The 17,412-nt window shown below is 37.7% G+C and overlaps 1 protein-coding gene across 3 annotated transcripts in view; it reads left to right on the top strand.

Annotated features, from left to right (window-relative positions):
• STK38L (serine/threonine kinase 38 like) overlaps nt 1-17,412 on the top strand; it is an 80,039-nt gene that overhangs the window by 43,367 nt on the left and 19,260 nt on the right. For 2 of the 3 annotated variants that reach the window (XM_055572567.1, XM_055572555.1), the window contains 2 exons: nt 10,371-10,515; nt 14,294-14,345. In XM_055572567.1, the coding sequence (XP_055428542.1) occupies nt 10,382-10,515; nt 14,294-14,345 (186 nt within the window). In that variant the 5' untranslated portion in view covers nt 10,371-10,381. Of the gene's footprint in view, nt 1-6,108; nt 6,261-10,370; nt 10,516-14,293; nt 14,346-17,412 lie in introns of those variants that run through there. The other variant, XM_055572545.1, reaches the window with a different exon arrangement.

Consider the following 17,412-nt stretch of genomic DNA (forward strand, 5'->3'; position numbering starts at 1 on the left):
GTTGTGGCTACTTTTACATAGGGAATATATTGCATTATTTTAAAGTTTTAAAGTTTCCATGTTTTTGATTTATTGCTAACATTGAACATTTTTCATGTTTGTTAGCTACTTTTACTTATGTATTTGTCAGTCAGTATTATCCATTTATTATTAGGGCTTTTATTATCTCTTTACACCTTTAATGTTATAAAACTTGTGTTATGAACTTTGTATATATTTTAAGAAATTATTTTGACATAAGTATAAGGTATTTTTAACATAAAAGTTTAATATATACTGCTATTTTGCAGTTTCCCTTAAAAGTACTATCTTTTAATCTTGTTTGATACATATACGTATATTCAAAATTTTTCTGTAATTGTACCTAGGACTATTTTCCTTGTGATGATTTCCTACTACGACAGTCCTTTTCCTTTAACTGATCAGTTAGTCATCTAATTTTCTTGTAATTTTTTTGAAGTTTAATTTTTCCTTTTCCTTTTATTCCCTGTTCCTCCTCATCTTTTTCTTCCCCTTCCCTTTCTTTTTCCTTCCTTTACTTTTTTTCCCTTTAGCTTTATGTTCACCCTTTTGTACCATGTGAAATGTATTTTGGCCTTTGGAATGAAATAAACATCTGACTTGTTTTTTTTCCACAAATAGATAGCCAATTGTCCCAACACATTAATTGATTAATTCTTCCCTTCCCTTCCAACGGTCTGTGATGAGATTTTTTCATCAAAAAGCCAACACTTTTTTTTTTGAATCAAGGTTATTCTAGGTATTTTATGAATGTTGTTCTCCTCCTCCTCTTTGCTACTTTTGTAAACAGGATTATTTTTCCATTTCTAAATGTCTATCTTTAAAATTAACTCTTTAAGGAGTATATTTTAAACTTTAAGTTGAACTCTTTATTTAGAAAATAATTTGTCTTCTTTTCACTGACCCATACTCTTTATAACAGAAGCAAAAAACATAGAAAACTCATGTTGTTGGATATTAGAAGTAGACAGAAGCATGACTGACAAGGCCAAAGGAGGGCGAGTTCTTTGAATGCATTCGTTGTCTTTGTTCATCTTACTCCTCCATGTCTCAATTCAGAGCCACAGCTTAAACCTGGGAACCCCAAATCTCCAGATCACTGTCATGCCTCACTCTCTCACTATCCAAGAACTTCTCTTGTGTAACTTTAAGATGTACAGTGTAATGATTTGATATATGTATTACATTCTGAAGTGATTATCATAATAGTTAACATCCATCACCTCATATAGTTAAAATTTTTTGTGTGTCTAGTGAGAACTTTCAAAATCTACTCTTAGCAGCTTTCAAATATACAGTACTTTCAGATACTTTCAACTTTCAAATAGCAGTATAATATTGTTAACTTAGTCTCCATGCTGCGCTGTATATCCCCAGGACTTATTCATCTTGAAACTAGAAGTCTATAAGTGAAGTCAGCCAGAGAAAGACAAATCCCATATGAAATTGCTTATATGTGGAATCTTTTTTTAAAAAAATGATATAAATGAACTTATTTACATAACAGTCTATTTACAAAACAAACAGGCTTAGAGAACGTTCTTATGGTTTCCAATTAATAGAACTTTGAAGTTGTCTGGCATTTCAGATGAGGTAGTTTATTTTTTTAAGTTAACTGTGACTTGGTGGATTCAGGTAAGCATCTATCGTTTGCAGGCAAGATCTGACGCATTACAGACAGAGCTATAGCAATAGGAGAATTGAATTATATAACCATATTTAAGAATGGTTGACTTCTTTCTGAATACTTTTGAGAAAAATGGGTTACTACATTACCTAAACATTAAGATCTGTAAACAGGCCAGGTTTTAGATAAAATTACCACTACTTTGGCAAATTTAACTTAGTTTAATTATTTAATTTAGCTTCTTCGATTACATTTGCTTCAAAAAACACTTCCTTCTCATTTCAAGTTAAAAGAAAAAAAAAACTATGTACAGAGGGAGTTTGGATTAACATTCTTAAGTAGTCTGCTGTTAACAGTATTACTATAGCCAAATAAGCTTTGGGGAGCTCAACCTTTGAACTGTATTTTGGTCACCAGGAAAAGGTGCCTTTTTATAAACAGTTTTAAAAATAAAGATGATAATGTTGACTTTAGCACCGCTGCGCCATTACCACTGGGCTTATGACACTCAGAAAGCAAGGACAACTGCGTATAGATTCGATCTTGTGGACTAGTAAACAGAGCCAGCTCTCTCTCCACACATGGAGAGCGTCACATTTACTAATTAAAAGCAAAAGCTCTCCACACTAAGCAGAGTAAATAGATTTTAAGTGGAGTGAATGTCTGTTGGCTCATGGGAACGACTCCATCCTGAGAGAGGAATGAGTAGTTCTCTGAAACACTTTCTCCTGTCATAGTCACATTCCCAGATCATCACTAACATCTAGTAAGACTTCCACCAAAAATTGTTTTGTTTTGTTTTTTCCTTCAAGTCTTTCTGTTTAGAAAGTACTTTTTGATACCTTTCTCTCACCACTAAAAGCACTCTAAACTTTCAAATCAAGTAGGTTTTAAGACTAGAAGACATAGAGAATATCCACTAGACAATAAATTTACAAATTAACTTACCAGGACAGTTACTCAAGACAGGAGGAATGAGCAGGAGGATTGGGTAAAGAAGGGAAGAAAATTGATCATTTTTGTATATTTAATATGAGCCACATGTATTTAAAAGATTTTCTCATTTATTATGGAGGTATCAAACACTTACATGACGTTTCTCTTTGCTAGGTACTGTTCTAAGTCCTTTAAAAATATTAACTTTTGTGATTCTTGTAAGTCCTACATTAACATGATAAGCATGTACTATATATATAAGTTGGTCACCATAATCTTTTAGTCAACAGTAAATTGAAGCACAGAAAGTTTAAATAATTTGCCGGAAGTGATGTACCTAGTAAGTGTCTGGGCCAAAATTCAGAGCTAGCAATGTGGACCTTCATCACTGGGCTTTGCCATCATTGGAGCTTCACATCAATTCTGTAAGGTGGGCCTGGTGTCTATCCATTTTAGAGCCGTGGATCCTGTGTCTGGTGAAATAACTCAGGATCAGCCTTGAACTTATTTTCTTTCCCCACCAAGTTAGCATTTCTTATGTACTTCCTGTTCTTATTAATGATATCAAGATGTACCCAGTCATCCAAATCTGAAATTGAATTACAGATTTCATTATTTTCAGCTGAGTATCTGAGCCCTTCTTTTAATCTCTTCTGCTACTGTATTAAATTGGGCCCTTATTATTCTGCCCTAAACCAAGGATTGTAATCTCAGATGCTTACTGGAAGCAGGGAGGTAGGTGGTACAAGGAGTGAAGGAGCCTGGGCCTGAGGAAGGAAGTTGGTGAACTCTGGCAGGAAGTGGGGTTTTCAGGGACCCACTGCTTCTGTCCTCGCCGTCCATTTGCAGGCAGGATTATGGGCTTGAACTTGACAGATTGGATTTTTTGAGAGGAGCCAGAAATCTGGATTTGTATGTGAAATCTCCTCATTTCTGAACCATAGTACAAGTCACGCAAAATATGGTTGCAGGCCCTCAGTTTTGTTACCCCTGACCTTTTATTATTGAGTCCTCCAGGCTGATTTACACTCCTCCAGTCTAGTCTACTCAGCCTTCTTGCATCCTCCCTATGCTAGCATAATCTATCTGAAGTCCCAATCAAATAGAATTGTAGGGGAGGTTAGCAGGATCAAAAGCATTAAAACATGTAGCATTTTTGGAAGAGTTCTTGGTACTTGGGTAAGTGCTCAATAACTGTTCCTTATTGCCCTTCACTTACGTAAAGGCCTTAGACAACTCCCATTTATACTCAGGATAATTTTTTAACATGGCCAGAAAAGCATTTTATGATTCCTGACTGACTTTGTACCTTCATCTTTGGCTGTTTCACCAAATGTACTCAAGCCATTCTCTACACTTGAGTGTGCAGTTGATTTAAGCCCTTTCAGCCTCTTCCCCTTCTGCCCTGGCCATCTGACTTGTGGACTCTTTGATCATCACCAACAAGAGTCAATTGAGGCATCTCCTCTCTTAAACCTCAGTCTATACTTTTCCTTGCGTTTCCCTTGTGTCCCCCTAGGACTGTGAACCCCTTAAGAGCAGGGACTGTGTTTTCTCAGTCTTCGTATTCTCAGTGCTTTGGCAGGGCTGGCACATTGTGTGTGTCTGCAGTAAATGTTGGTTGGAAATAATATGACTATAAAAGTTAGTATTGGCACTTGAGCTCTCACCTGACAGTGAATATCTTGTTCTTCAGATGGTACCTCAGAGAGGAAAGAAGCTGTGGCTGCTCTATTGGGGACCCAGAGGGCAGTGTCCAGCCTGAGGACCTGTTGGGATTCTAGGTTGCACCTAATAATGAATCTAGGAAAATGTTTATTCTCCAAGGCATTAGTGATGCTCTGCCCTCTGAAATGTACTTGGTGAAAGTTAAGGTGAAGTCATTGGTTAAATAGTACTGGTCAGGTAAAGCAGCTCTGTTTTTCTATTTTAGAAGTGTGATGGTAAATGCTGGGAGACACTACATCTATTTATAGATGGCCCCAGTGCCAGATTTGTTATCTCCTTTCCCCAGGCTTGATAAACGAAAGAATGCTGAACTGCGATTGGTAGCTTCTCCATTAATGAATAGGAGAGTCTGGACAAAACACGTGAACAGGAAATTCAAGGACACCTACTGTTGTTTTTATCAGTGCAGGAATTCTAGACTTGCAAGTTATATCCTGTTCTTTTTCTGGCTGAAGAAAGGGCTTTAGTAAATAAAAGACAAAGAACAGTGTGAAATCCATTAGAGGAATACATTTGCAGTATAACAAGTGCCAGTTATCCAGATCATTCTTTGTAATAATTTGGTCCCTTTCGTTCTCAGTTTTGCTTAATTTTATATTATAAAGCCTATTTGTTTCTGGCTAGAGAGTAATAATTTTTGTTTTGTTTTGTTTTTTAAGCCAGTCTCTAAAGGAGATTATTTAATCCAGATTAAGGGAGGGAGTTTTGGGTTTTTCTGTAGTTGACTCTCTCAAGTAGTATTTGTCTCTCTAAAGGTTAATATAACACCAAATGATACTGTAGTTTTTAATCCAAAGGAAATTGTTAGATATGAGACATATATAATTTAAAATCCATTACTTTTGAGTTCAGTTACTCACCATCATTTATAGAATGCAGACTGTGTGCTCAGCACTTTGCCAGGCACTATAATTGTGTTACAGAGGTGAACAGACATAGGTTTTGCTCCGATTAGGTTTTTAAACAAGGCATACACTTCCATGTATGTATAATCTGAATGGAAAAACCATGGTGATCATGGTTAAATTATATAGTATTTGGAAGTCTCTTTTCATCACTCTTATATCCCTTCTGGATTTTGGAGTTATAAGTTCATTTCATCTTTCTATGGTAGAATCCTTCTCCTTTTTATGTTTATCCCTCTTTCATAAAGACTTCAAGTTCATAAATCTTTATCTCAAACTGTCTCACATTTTTTCTGCACTGCTAATGCAAACACTTTCTGTTGTTTGGAGTTGTTTTTAGTACCCCAACTTCTTTATGTTTCACAGAAATTTCCCCCCCAAATTTTGCTCAGTAATATTTCTGGCCACTCCTAGCCCCCTAGTTTTGCATCATCTGGGAAAGCCCTGTCAGCAACAGGGCTTAATATTGGCCATCTCCTCCTGCCACTTTGAATGGGCAGAGGTGTCCTGGGCAAGATAGTGGTCAATCTTTTCTTTTTTTTTTTTTTTAAGATTCCACTTTCTCCTTGTGCCATTAAACGGTTGAATTGAATAAACAATTCTCTGTTTTGATGCCGTGTTCACCAGCCTTCTTAAGTCTTTACATCTAACTTGCCTACAAAAACAGAGCGCATTTGCCAAAACGTGCAAGTTATCTGTTTCTTGTTTCTCAGTTTCTTACTGTGTAAATCCGTAAATTGCCATTATGTCTTGTTTATCAGTCTCTTTTGAACTTTGTGAGGATTAAGTAGCTTCCATAATCTGATTGCCCTGGAACACTGGCAGCTGAAGGCCAGACCCTGCTCCTTGGCAGACAGAGCAGAGCAGCCTGTTTTGCAAGGCCCTTTGGCAGCCTGTCAGCTGCCACACCCTGAGTTCATCATATATCCTTCTTTCTGACTTCTAAAAGCATTTGTGTTGTTTAGTCACTAAGTCGTGTCCACCTCTTTGTGACCCCATGGACTGTAGCTCCGCCAGCCTCCTCCGTCCATGGGATATCCCAGGTAAGAACACTGGAGTAGGTTGCCATTTGCTCCTCCAGGGAATCTTCCCAACCCAGGGATCAAACCTGCATCTGCTGTATCTCCTGCATCGACAGGCAGATTCTTTACCTCCGAGCCACCTGGGAGCATTACTGATGTGTTATTTCTTTGTGCTTTTTCAAGGGGCATTATAAAAGGTTTTATTTATTAGTTTTTTTCACCATTCACTTTTTGAAAGGAAACTATAAACCTTGGATAACTATAACTGAGTCTTGACCTTTTTTCCTCCTGCCGATTGGCAAACCAATTTGAAAATTCTCTTGTCAGCTACAGATATTCTGGACAAATCAGAAAGCACTCTTAAAATTTCTAGATATTGCTCTTTGTTGGAGTTTCTAAGTCCCCCCCACCCCCCGCCAAATATTAAAAAAAGTAACAGGCACTTTTTAAAACCAGTGTTTGAAAATAACTGTCTATAAACTTAAAATTTATATGCCTAAAGGGGATTCCCTCGAATACTGCTGCAAATATCAACCTATCCACCTTTTTGAGAATTTAGGATACATATTATTCCATTAAGGATGCAATGTAATGGGAAGTCATACAGTAAGAAACTTTGTATAATCTAGACTTCCTAAATTTATTTGACTTCTTCCACTTCCAGCCAACCTTCCAGCTCCCCCCTTCCTCACCAAATTCCCAAGTGCCAATTAGCAAACATGACTGGGGATGTTTGCTCTGTACTATCCCATCCCCTCTTTTCCTTTCTTTGACCTTTCTGCATCTGATCCTGAAACCGTGAACCCAGTTTTCTGAGATCTCCAAAGATAATGTGGCAGCATTGCCTTAGGTAGCATTCCAAGCTTTGTCATCATGTTCAGTCGTGTCCGACTCTTTTCAACCCTGTGGACTGCAGCCTGCCAGACTGGTCTGTCCATAGAACTTTCCAGGCAAGAATACTGGAGTGGGTTGCCATTTCCTCCTCCAGAGGATCTCTCCTACCCAGGGGTTGAATCTATTTCTCCTCCATGGAAGGTGGATTCTTTATCACTGAGCCACCTGGGAAACCATTCCAAGCCTAGTACTCAAAAATCACTTGGCCAGGATAATTCCTGAGCTCATTTTATTATTGTTTCAAAAATAATATTCACTATTATTAAAGCACATAAAAAATTAAACTAAATACCTAAAATAATGTCTTACATTTGTATAATTTCTATGTTGTGTTATCTCAGATGGCCTTAGACTAGGCCTGTGAGCTAGCCGAGCAAGTACTGTAATTCCTGGGTCTGAGGGGAAAGTGACCTGAGTTCAGAGCATTGTGGTGATTTGAATAGGACCCTGGTGGTTCAGATGGTAAAGCATCTGCCTGCAATGCAGGAGACCTGGGTTCAATCCCTGGTTTGGGAAGATCCCCTGGAGAAGGAAATGGCAACCTACTCCAGTAAACTTGCCTGAAAAATCCCATGGACAGAGCAGCCTGATAGGCTACAGTCCATGGGGTCACAGAGACGGACACGACTGAGCAACTTCACTTTCACTTTTTCACTTTCATGTGATCATTTAGCAGCAGAACCTGGATTAGATCTCCAAATATCTGACTCCAAGGTTCAGTAAGTTTCTTTTTCTACAGTTGCCACCCTTTATGGGCAAGTTTTGCTAATTTTTTAAACTCTCCTTTCACCCCATCCCCTATTTGATAAGTGGACTCATTTCATTGAGTAATACCTACTCTGAGTCCAATACAGTGCTATCAAAGTGAACGCTCAAGAACGATTCAGGGCAAGTCCTTGCCCAGAAGTGCTCCAAGTTTAGTGGGATAGGCACATGATGTGATCAGCGCTTATACCTGGGGTATTTGTTACATGTGGCAGAGAGCACACTTGAAATAATGCCATTTGGTCTCTTCTGGTAAATTGATGTCTCTCCTGGCAGGGAACCTTAGAGAAGTCACCACAGTAAGGCTTCTGTCACACTGGGCTGTGAAGGATCAGCAGTAGCCCTGCAGATAGAGCATAGGACAGAACTGGTTCAGGAATAGATCATACCAGGGCTTGGAGGCATGAAAAGGCCAAGTGAGTGGTGAGGAAGGGCAGCAGATAAGGCCAGAAAGGCAGATTGGAGATAGGCGGGGTGGGACTCCAAAGCTCACCAGCTGACTTTTCCAAGTTTCAGTTCCTTTCTTTACTGGGCTGTTGTGAGGAAGAAATGCAATCATGCTTGGGAGTGCCATGGTCTTAAAGCCTCAGGCAAAAAGGGGGAAATTAATGAATAAACTCTCATAAAGTTTCTGATAGATGTCAGCAGTCTGTGTATGAGTTGTCCTTATTTATCTTGCTGAGCTCATTTGACTTGCTGTACATGCCATGGACAATTTTAAACAAGTAATGTGATCAGCTTCTTGTTATAAAAAGATTTAGAGTAGCTAGCAGAGAAACAAGTTTATGATGTTAAAATAATAAGTGCAATTTTAGACATAATGAGGTTCAAGCAGTAGATTGAGGTATAAACTCACTAAGACAACAGCAGAACTGGGAGTTTGCCATAATTAAATTGTTTACTTTCAACCTGTGTATGACTTGTTTCACATGAAGAATGAGATTCCTGGAGTGTAGTTCAGTTCAGGTCTATATCTAGGGCTCTGTGTCTTGCTGTAGTTAGTTAACGAGAGGTTGGTGTTGGGGGTAGGTGGCAGATTTGGAAGAATACTTTTAGCTACTAATGCAATGTTGGATAGTTACCCTGGCAATCTGGATCTTCTTTAGTATGGTCTGTAATGATCTCCCATCTAGATTAGCAAAAGTTTCTTTAATGTATGGAGCCATTCTAGGTTTTTTGTTTTGCGTATTTTTTGGGGGGCAGTGGGGTCTAGATGTGGACTATGGTGAGCAAGTCTCTAGGGTCAGTGCCCACCAGAGTTCAGTCTTAACATTCCTTATCTTGTCTAATTGTTTACCTTATCTTCTCCTTCTTGGTTTTGTTGTTGTTGTTGTTGTTTGTTTGTTTTTTGGCCACGCCACACAGCATGTGGGATCTTAGTTCCCCAACCAGGGACCAAATCTGTGCCCCCTGCAGTGGAAGCATGGAGTCTTAACCACTGGAACTCCGGGGAAGTCCTCACATTATCTTCTTTAAACCAGTACTTTGCTTGGCTGGCTCAATGGTTGGCTCAATGCTTGGCTGGCTCAATGGTTTTAAAAGTTGGCACCTGCATGACTTTAAGTAAATAAACATTGTCCAGGAAAGACCACAGAACTTCCCTGTTGTCACCTGACTTGATTCATGTGTTTTTGTTTTCTGCCTGGTTCCTACAGGCATTTGAGTTTCATCTGAAAATGAAATGGACCTACCAGTCTAGGGTAGTGTACTAGACTTTGTCCTAGCACTATTTGGAATGACTTAGGATTCAGGATGAAATAGGGCATCCATGGACTCCATTCAGAGGGGCTTGTTTCTGGGGCATCCTTGGTTAAGCCTGCATTTCCACTGCAGGGGGCACAAGTCAGGGGATTAAGATCCTGCATGGTGTGCAACGTGGCCAAAGGGGTTTGCTTCTAAAAGTAGTTTTTCCCTAAAACATAATACCCATAAGAATTGCTCTGACAGATGTTTGTGTGCATATTTGATATAACACTACTTGATTCATACGATTTATATGGCAGAAACTACTTCTTGCTGTTTAACTAAACTTCGTTAACTCTTTTGGAGATGTATGTTTATTGGGTCATAAGTATTAGCAAAATCTTGTGAATTTTATTTAGTAATCACTAAGACAACCACAAAATTGATTGAACCTTTCTTGTTTTGAATGACTGGTGACTATGTATGTGAATGTGTTCATATTTTGTGTGGACTGCTACTGGTGCTTCTTTAGTGTGATTTACATCTGCCAGCACAGAATTATTTCTGTTGCTTTGGGAATGGTGTATCTTTCTCTTTCTTTACTATATTTACGAAATACTGTGTTTCTTTATTATATTATGTTACTTATAATGTGAGAGACTCCAGTGTCTTAACTGTTAGGGTACAGTGTTGTTGCCTAGTAGAAATCAGGCCATTTCTAGAGTTTGTTAAAAGAGATAGAAAGTTTTCTTTTCCTATGAAATAATTTGTGTCTCTGTGTCATTCTAGTTTCTGTTACTATGGCAATGACGGCAGGGTCTACAACCACCTTTCCTATGAGCAACCATACCCGGGAAAGAGTGACCGTCGCCAAGCTCACATTGGAGAATTTTTACAGCAACCTAATTTTACAGCATGAAGAGAGAGAAACCAGGTATAGTAAAGGCTGGTCAACATTTTCGGTATAGTTAAATAAGCTATTATGTTGCAAGTGGGATGTAAACATGTTGTCCGTTAATAATATAAATATTGTGGATCCTTGAATGCTGATTTTAAGTTTCCCATAATGACAGTATACTTGGTTACTTGTTTTACCTTCACAGAATAGTATCTTGTCCTGGCACCAATATATTTATATCGCATGTTAATTGATGTTTTAAACAAAATGTTTCTGACCATGAGATTATGGTATATCTTTATACTTTCTTTTTTAAAAAAACTTTCTTTTAGAGAGCTAATTCATGAATGACTGCTTTTAATCCAGAAACATTTGTAGTGTTGTGTGTATATCAGTGGGAATGAGAGAATTTTTTAAAAAATGACCTTATTTTGCCTTCAGAAAACTTAGAGTAAGGAAGATAATGCACATGAATATTATATGAAAGGGTGAAAAGTATGCCCTTTGAGAAGGGTGAAGAAAGGAGAGGTTGTTTTTGACAAAGGCAGCTGGGAAGGCTTCATCAAGGTTGGTGGCGTTTGAACAGAGCCCCTAAGGAAGAGTACTATTAAATATGCGTGAAAGGGAGAAGGGAGCGGTTAACAAGCTGGAGGGAGGATACTGGAGACAGAAGAAAGCACCTTACCGGGTCAGGCATTGTCCAGTTTAACTCCAACTAAATTTTTACCATTTCCTGCGAATCGTGGACGCTTCAGATCAAAGCTATTCTCATGGTAGTAAAGAGCCTTGAAAAATTTTGAACAGAAGATCTAAATGATCACAGGTGCTTCTCTGGAAGACCACTTTAGTTGTGTTGTACAGAATGGATTGTGGGAGGAGAAATTAGAAACAGGAAAGGATGTAGTCCCAGCCAGTGGAAAGTAGGCTAGCTTTAGGATTATGCCAGCAATAGTAGGGAAGATCTCAGTGAGAAAGATGGGAGAAACATGGCAGCTACCCAGATAAGGAATGTGAGAGAAAGAAGTCAGTGCTGGCTCTGAAATTTCACACCTGGGCAAACAGAGAGTGGTATAACTTAGTGAAATAGAACTCAAGGGGAAGAATCTGGTTTTGGATGTAATTTTGGGTGGGTCTAACTACAGATTAGACGTGGCTGGGGAGAGTACAGAACTGGAAAGTGAAACTCAAGTGACTGTTCAGAAGTCAGCTTAGAGGAAGGAAATAGAGAGCTAAGAAAGGTAGAGACTAGTGAGGAGAGTAAATGTGTCTTTGATCAAAATTCCTAGAGGAAAAGAGGAAAGAGAATGGAACAGAGCTGAATTAAACTGAGTTCACCATCAGTAGAAATTCCGAAAGATTCAACTTAGGCAGAAGGCAAGTGAGCACATTCAGAGGATCTAAACGTAAATATGTAGATAAATCTCAGCCAAAATGGACTGTATAAGAAAACTTTGACAATAATGATACTATCTTAGATATTTTAAAGAATAGAACTAAAGTATTTTTCTACAGTAGACTATCAGGAGGGAAGTGGAATTAAATTGTTTTTAGAGATCAGTGTGTCCTAAGGATAGGGATACAACATAGAGAGGAGTAAAGGTTGATTAATTTCAAGCTTTGACAAATTAAGAATGCTTGTTATAATTTCTAGGGTGGCCACTAAAAGAATAAAATTAGTTTGTAATTTTCAAATTAATAGAAGGAAAAAAAGAGCTAGGGGAAAAATAAGTTCAGAAGAAAGCAAGGGAAAAAGAAAAACTGAAATACCTAAAAGTAACCACAAGTAGAAATCACACCATAAGTTAGAAATAAAACATATAAGAAATTACTGTAATTGTAAATATATTGAAAGTCTGAAAGTGATCAGATCATCAAGGAAGACTGAATGAAGTAAAAGAGAACCAAGGAAGGAAAGTCCTATATTTTTTCAGTGGTCACTTAAGTTACCATCTTTCTCAGTGAGAAAGATGGAAAAACATGGCAGTTACCCAGATAAGGAATGTGAGAGAAAGAAGTCAATGCTGGCTTTAAATTCATGAGAATTTTAAAGGTTCATTATTGCCTTTTATTGCTGAAACCTTAAAGTAACTCAGTTTTGCCTTCTGTTCCCAAACAAAAGAAAATAGATATAAAAATTAGTTTTTTTAAAAAAGCATGGTAAGTGCCATGGAAGTCAAATTAAATAGCTCATGTTTCCTAAAAGCTTGTACTTTAAGGAACATGTGATGGATTTTTTAGGCTTAATTAATTGGATAAATGCATAAGCCAAATAAAGTACCAATCAGTACAAAGCTTAAGATCATCTCAGGAGGAAACTATGTTTTAAGAAGGGACAAGAGAAGCCTGTGGGTCTTCTCATTTAGGTATGGAAACAGATGAAAGTTTTTGCATCTCTCCCCAGAAGGAAGGATAAGTTACTGAGGCTTTAGAAGGCGAGCATAGGGATTTGACAGAAGAATTAAGTTGTTTGTATATTGATAGTCCCTCCTGTGATAATGGTCCTCTGACTCTCTGGATTCTTCTTGCAGAGAAGAAAACTCAGATCATTCACCAAGCAGCTCTGGTGTCTAGAGGGGCATGATGGCAGACACAGAGTCCAGTATCAGGAACTTAGTCCATTCAAAGGGTTGGCCTTAGGCAATCATGTGTAAACAAAAGATAAAAATCAGTGTGATTAGCACCAAGGTAGGTGCTTATTACTAGAATTGAGGAAGTAAGTGGAGAATATTCTTATGAACAGCTGACTTATGAACAGGCTTTAGATAGTTTTGTTATGAATTTTCCATAAGAAATAAAAAGGATCTTAACAGTGGTTTAGGAAAGAGCTTCCCTTTGGGCATATTGTCATAAACATCATGGTTTCAATCCTCAACCCTTATGGATAAATCTTTGAAAGTTAGTCTTTTTCTGCTATGCTGCAAAACTAATTTGGAAAAGCTCTCCCAGGTTTATCATTAGGAAAAAAAAAAAAGCAATACAATAGAAATGAAATACTAATAGTCACTTGGAAATGAGTCACAAAGTAGATACTACAGCTGTCTGTCTGGTTACCAGTTATTTCATCCATACTGACCAACACCACACATCCCCTCACCCCACCCCCCACTCCCTCTGTAGCTTAAGTAACTTCAAGGGTACATTTTAAAATATTGAAAAACTGAACTTGGCTATACCTAGCAATGCAAATATTCTAGTAGTTAATGGGTTATTTTTTTAATGTATATATATCACTTTCCAATTTCCCAAGAATTATAGTAGAATCAAATATACTTAATTGCACTGAATATCTTTCCTTGATTAATTAGGAAAATCAAGTTTAGAGGTTAAGTGAAGGATGTAGACAAGCTTTAGCTAATAAGCGTTAAAACCAAAGTTCAAGCACAGGGAAGCCTAGAGATATCCACCTTAAAAATTTTTACTTTTAGTCACTATAGTTACCTTTTTATACATCTAGTATAAACACTGATAAATGTTAATGATTTTGGAGGTTTAAACATTAGATAACAGAGTTTTCCATGTTAGAACATGAGTCACCTTTGCTAACAATTCATTTAGGCAGCTTTAGAAGTAAATTACTCATTTGGCTAGTATAAGACAGCTAAATCTGGACTGGGCTTATATTTTGAAAAAGAAATATATATATATATACACACACACATAATCACTCTTTTTAGTGATTATTTTGATTCAACTTGAAAGATTTGTTTTTTAGCATAGCAAACTGAAGTGTAAACTTGAAAAAATAAATGTACATTTCTTAGATGGAAATACTTAGGAACACATTTAAATTTAAATTATTTTTTCTTCAAAAAAGGCAGAAGAAATTAGAAGTGGCTATGGAAGAAGAAGGATTAGCAGATGAAGAGGTAATGTAAGCTGTAATTACTATGACTAATGCCTCTGTTATATACCTGAAAGTCACTAAATCTGAAATGCTCTCACTCCAAAAACAAATAGCATTTAGTTATGTGATGTAATGGATGTGTTAACTAACTTTATTGTGGTCCACATTTCACAATATATATTCACTTGTATCAAGTCATCACATTGTAGGAAATGCCCTGGTGATGGGCCCCATGCTTCCATTGCTGGGTATCTGGGTTTGATCCCTCTTTGAGGAACTAAGATCCTGTGGATCACATGGCATGGCCAAAGGGTGGGGAGAAAAATTACCACATTGTATACCTTAAACTTACACAATATTACATGTCAATTACCTCTCAATAAAAAGGGGGAAACTGTAATAACTGTACAAAAGCTACCCCAGTGGCCTTTTCAAGTATTAGCGCTAGTGGTAAAGATTCCTGCTGCCAATGCAGGAGACATAAGAGAACACGGGCTCGATACCTGGATCAGGAAGATCCCCTGGAGAAGGGAATGGGAACCCACTCCAGTATTCTTGCCTGGAGAATCCCACGGAGAGAGGAACCTGATGGGTTACAGTCCATGGGGTCACAAAGAGTTGGACATGACTGAAGTGACTTAGAATGCACACATGATCTTATAATTTAGATAGTGTGGGTTTAATATTTGAACGTGGTTCTTCTTACTGTGTTGCTATGATGGAAATCTTTGAAAGGGGGAAGCTTTTTTTTAATTCTAAGAACATATATTCAGTGAATAGTATCTACAGTATTCTAGGTGTGAGGAATAAGAAAAGAGGGCTCCAAGAAGAATCAATTAATTGCCAAATCTTCTTTAAAATCTTCCTGCATGTTTCTTAAAACCTCCTAGTTCACTAGTCTGGTGCCCAGAACCCAGTCATGTAAATGACCGTGTGTTTCACCTGAAGACTCACTGCCCCCAGCTAGTCTGTCTTGTGTTCTCAGCCATGTTCCCACCCCCAATTTTCCTGTGCACTGCAACCAGGGTTACTTGTCACAACCCAGATCTGACCAAGTCACTCTTTTGTTTAATACCCTTCACTGGCTCCCATGTTCTCTCAGGATAAGGCCAACTCAAACGTGAATTTGGCTTTTGCTTCCCTTTCTCTCACTTTATCTCTTGTCACCCCACTGCCAGGCTGCTCAACGGGATTGAATTATTTTCATTTCCTTGCTCCTGCCTGTAGACTTTCTTCTGTGCATCTCTGCTGCTTGGAACTCTTCCTTCTGCCTGCCTGAGTTCCACTACTCTTCAGGATGCTTTCTGTCTCTTTCTAGGCAACACGTCCACTGGGATAGTGCACTATTCTTGTCCCTGGGACAGCCTTAAAACCATCTTCCCAGAGTAGAAACTCCATGACGTCTATTCAGCATTACGTGATCCGGGCTGGCAGAAGGCTGGGATAAATATTTGGCAAATAAATGAACAAATGGACAGTGGATCTCTCCCTAAAGAGTTCATAGATTAGAAGGAGAGATTACATGTGTATACGTGTACAAATAGGTATACATGATAGAATGTGGCAAACTTTGAAAATATGGAGGGATTTTTTCCTAGTTCAGGGGATCAGAAAAGGTTTCACGGAAGAATTAACAGTTGATTTGAATCTCACAGAAATAGGTAGAATTTACATGATTGTTAAGAGGTACATTCAAAGTAATGAATATGTGCATCATATTGCACTTTAAAAATGAACTATATGAAAGCAGATGTCCAAAGGCCAAGCAAGTGTCATAAACAAGAGAAGCTGGCCACATTGCTTTCCTAGGGACATTTCGTCTTTTGATCTAAAATATTTTACATATTTAATTCACTTTTTTTTTTTCATTTCCATGAAGAAATAGATTTTTCTTTGGTCTTGTTCTAAAGATTTTCTCCTCACAGTTTATCTTTTAATAAAGAATACCACTTTTCACTTTGCTGAATGAAAACAAGACCACCAGCCTCATTATTCAGTTTCCCATGACTGGCACTGGGGTGGATGGAGGTGGCCTGGTTTCGGGGCTATCCTGTTGGCCCAGTGAAGCCAAGTTCTGCTTTTCAAGAGAAGCTGGAAATCTGGACTTGTATGAAATCATTTGCCTTTTAAAATATTGGCAAATTATTAGAATGATTTAAAAACAACTTAGGGGCCAAATCAAATGCATGTAAGAGTTGAGTATAGCCTCTCATCCACACCAGCAGGTGCTAAGTACATCTAGAACTGTTTTCTTTAATTCTTTTTAAATAACTCACAGAAAATGTGAGATGATTTTACCCCTAACAGTTCTCAGTGGCCTAAAATAACCATGTATAAAACATCCAAAATTTTCAGTAAAGATACTAGAATTCCACAAATGCTTCTTGTTGGGCCCCATGCTAAGCCCTAGACTGTCACAAATAGACATGGTCTCTGAAAGAATGTACAGTGTGCTGGAACTATATTTATGTGGGGTGGATCTTTTCAAAGTAAAATTGTTTTATAAAAATAAATTTATCCTTAATGCATTCTGTAATAGACACTAACTTGTGAAATAGTTTATAAAAGTTAGTTGTGAAAACTAAACCATATATAATGTAGCCATGAGAAGCATTTATAAGAGATGAAGTTGTTACCCGATGTATTCCATATCTTAAAACTTCTGTGTACACTGTCTTCTACAAAAATTGAGCACCCTGCGAAAAGAGCATTTGAGGAACACTCATTTGAAGAGGAATGGAGAAACAAAAAGAAAATGGTGTATTTCTAGTTCCATCTCCTTTTAAATCCTATCTAACATAGAATGTTATTTACTGTAAGGGAAAACCAAACTGCACAAGTTTAAGCTGCAAGAGAGCCTTGAAATGTTAAGCCTGCCCGTAGATTTCTGTTGTAGTCTTCAAGAGGAAAGAATATGATTTACCAAAAATCTGATTATAACGTTATTTGCTTTCCAAGATGACTTGATTTACACAAGTTGTGAGCAGATATATCAACATGCTTTTTTCATCAGTTTTTTAAGAAATGTGAACTTGTTTCAACTCTCTTTGGACTACAACATGGGCTTTGATACTATGGATAGGTTTTTT

This window comes from Bubalus kerabau, chromosome 1 (genome assembly GCF_029407905.1).
Source record: "Bubalus kerabau isolate K-KA32 ecotype Philippines breed swamp buffalo chromosome 1, PCC_UOA_SB_1v2, whole genome shotgun sequence".
In the NCBI taxonomy this organism is placed as follows: domain Eukaryota; kingdom Metazoa; phylum Chordata; class Mammalia; order Artiodactyla; family Bovidae; genus Bubalus; species Bubalus kerabau.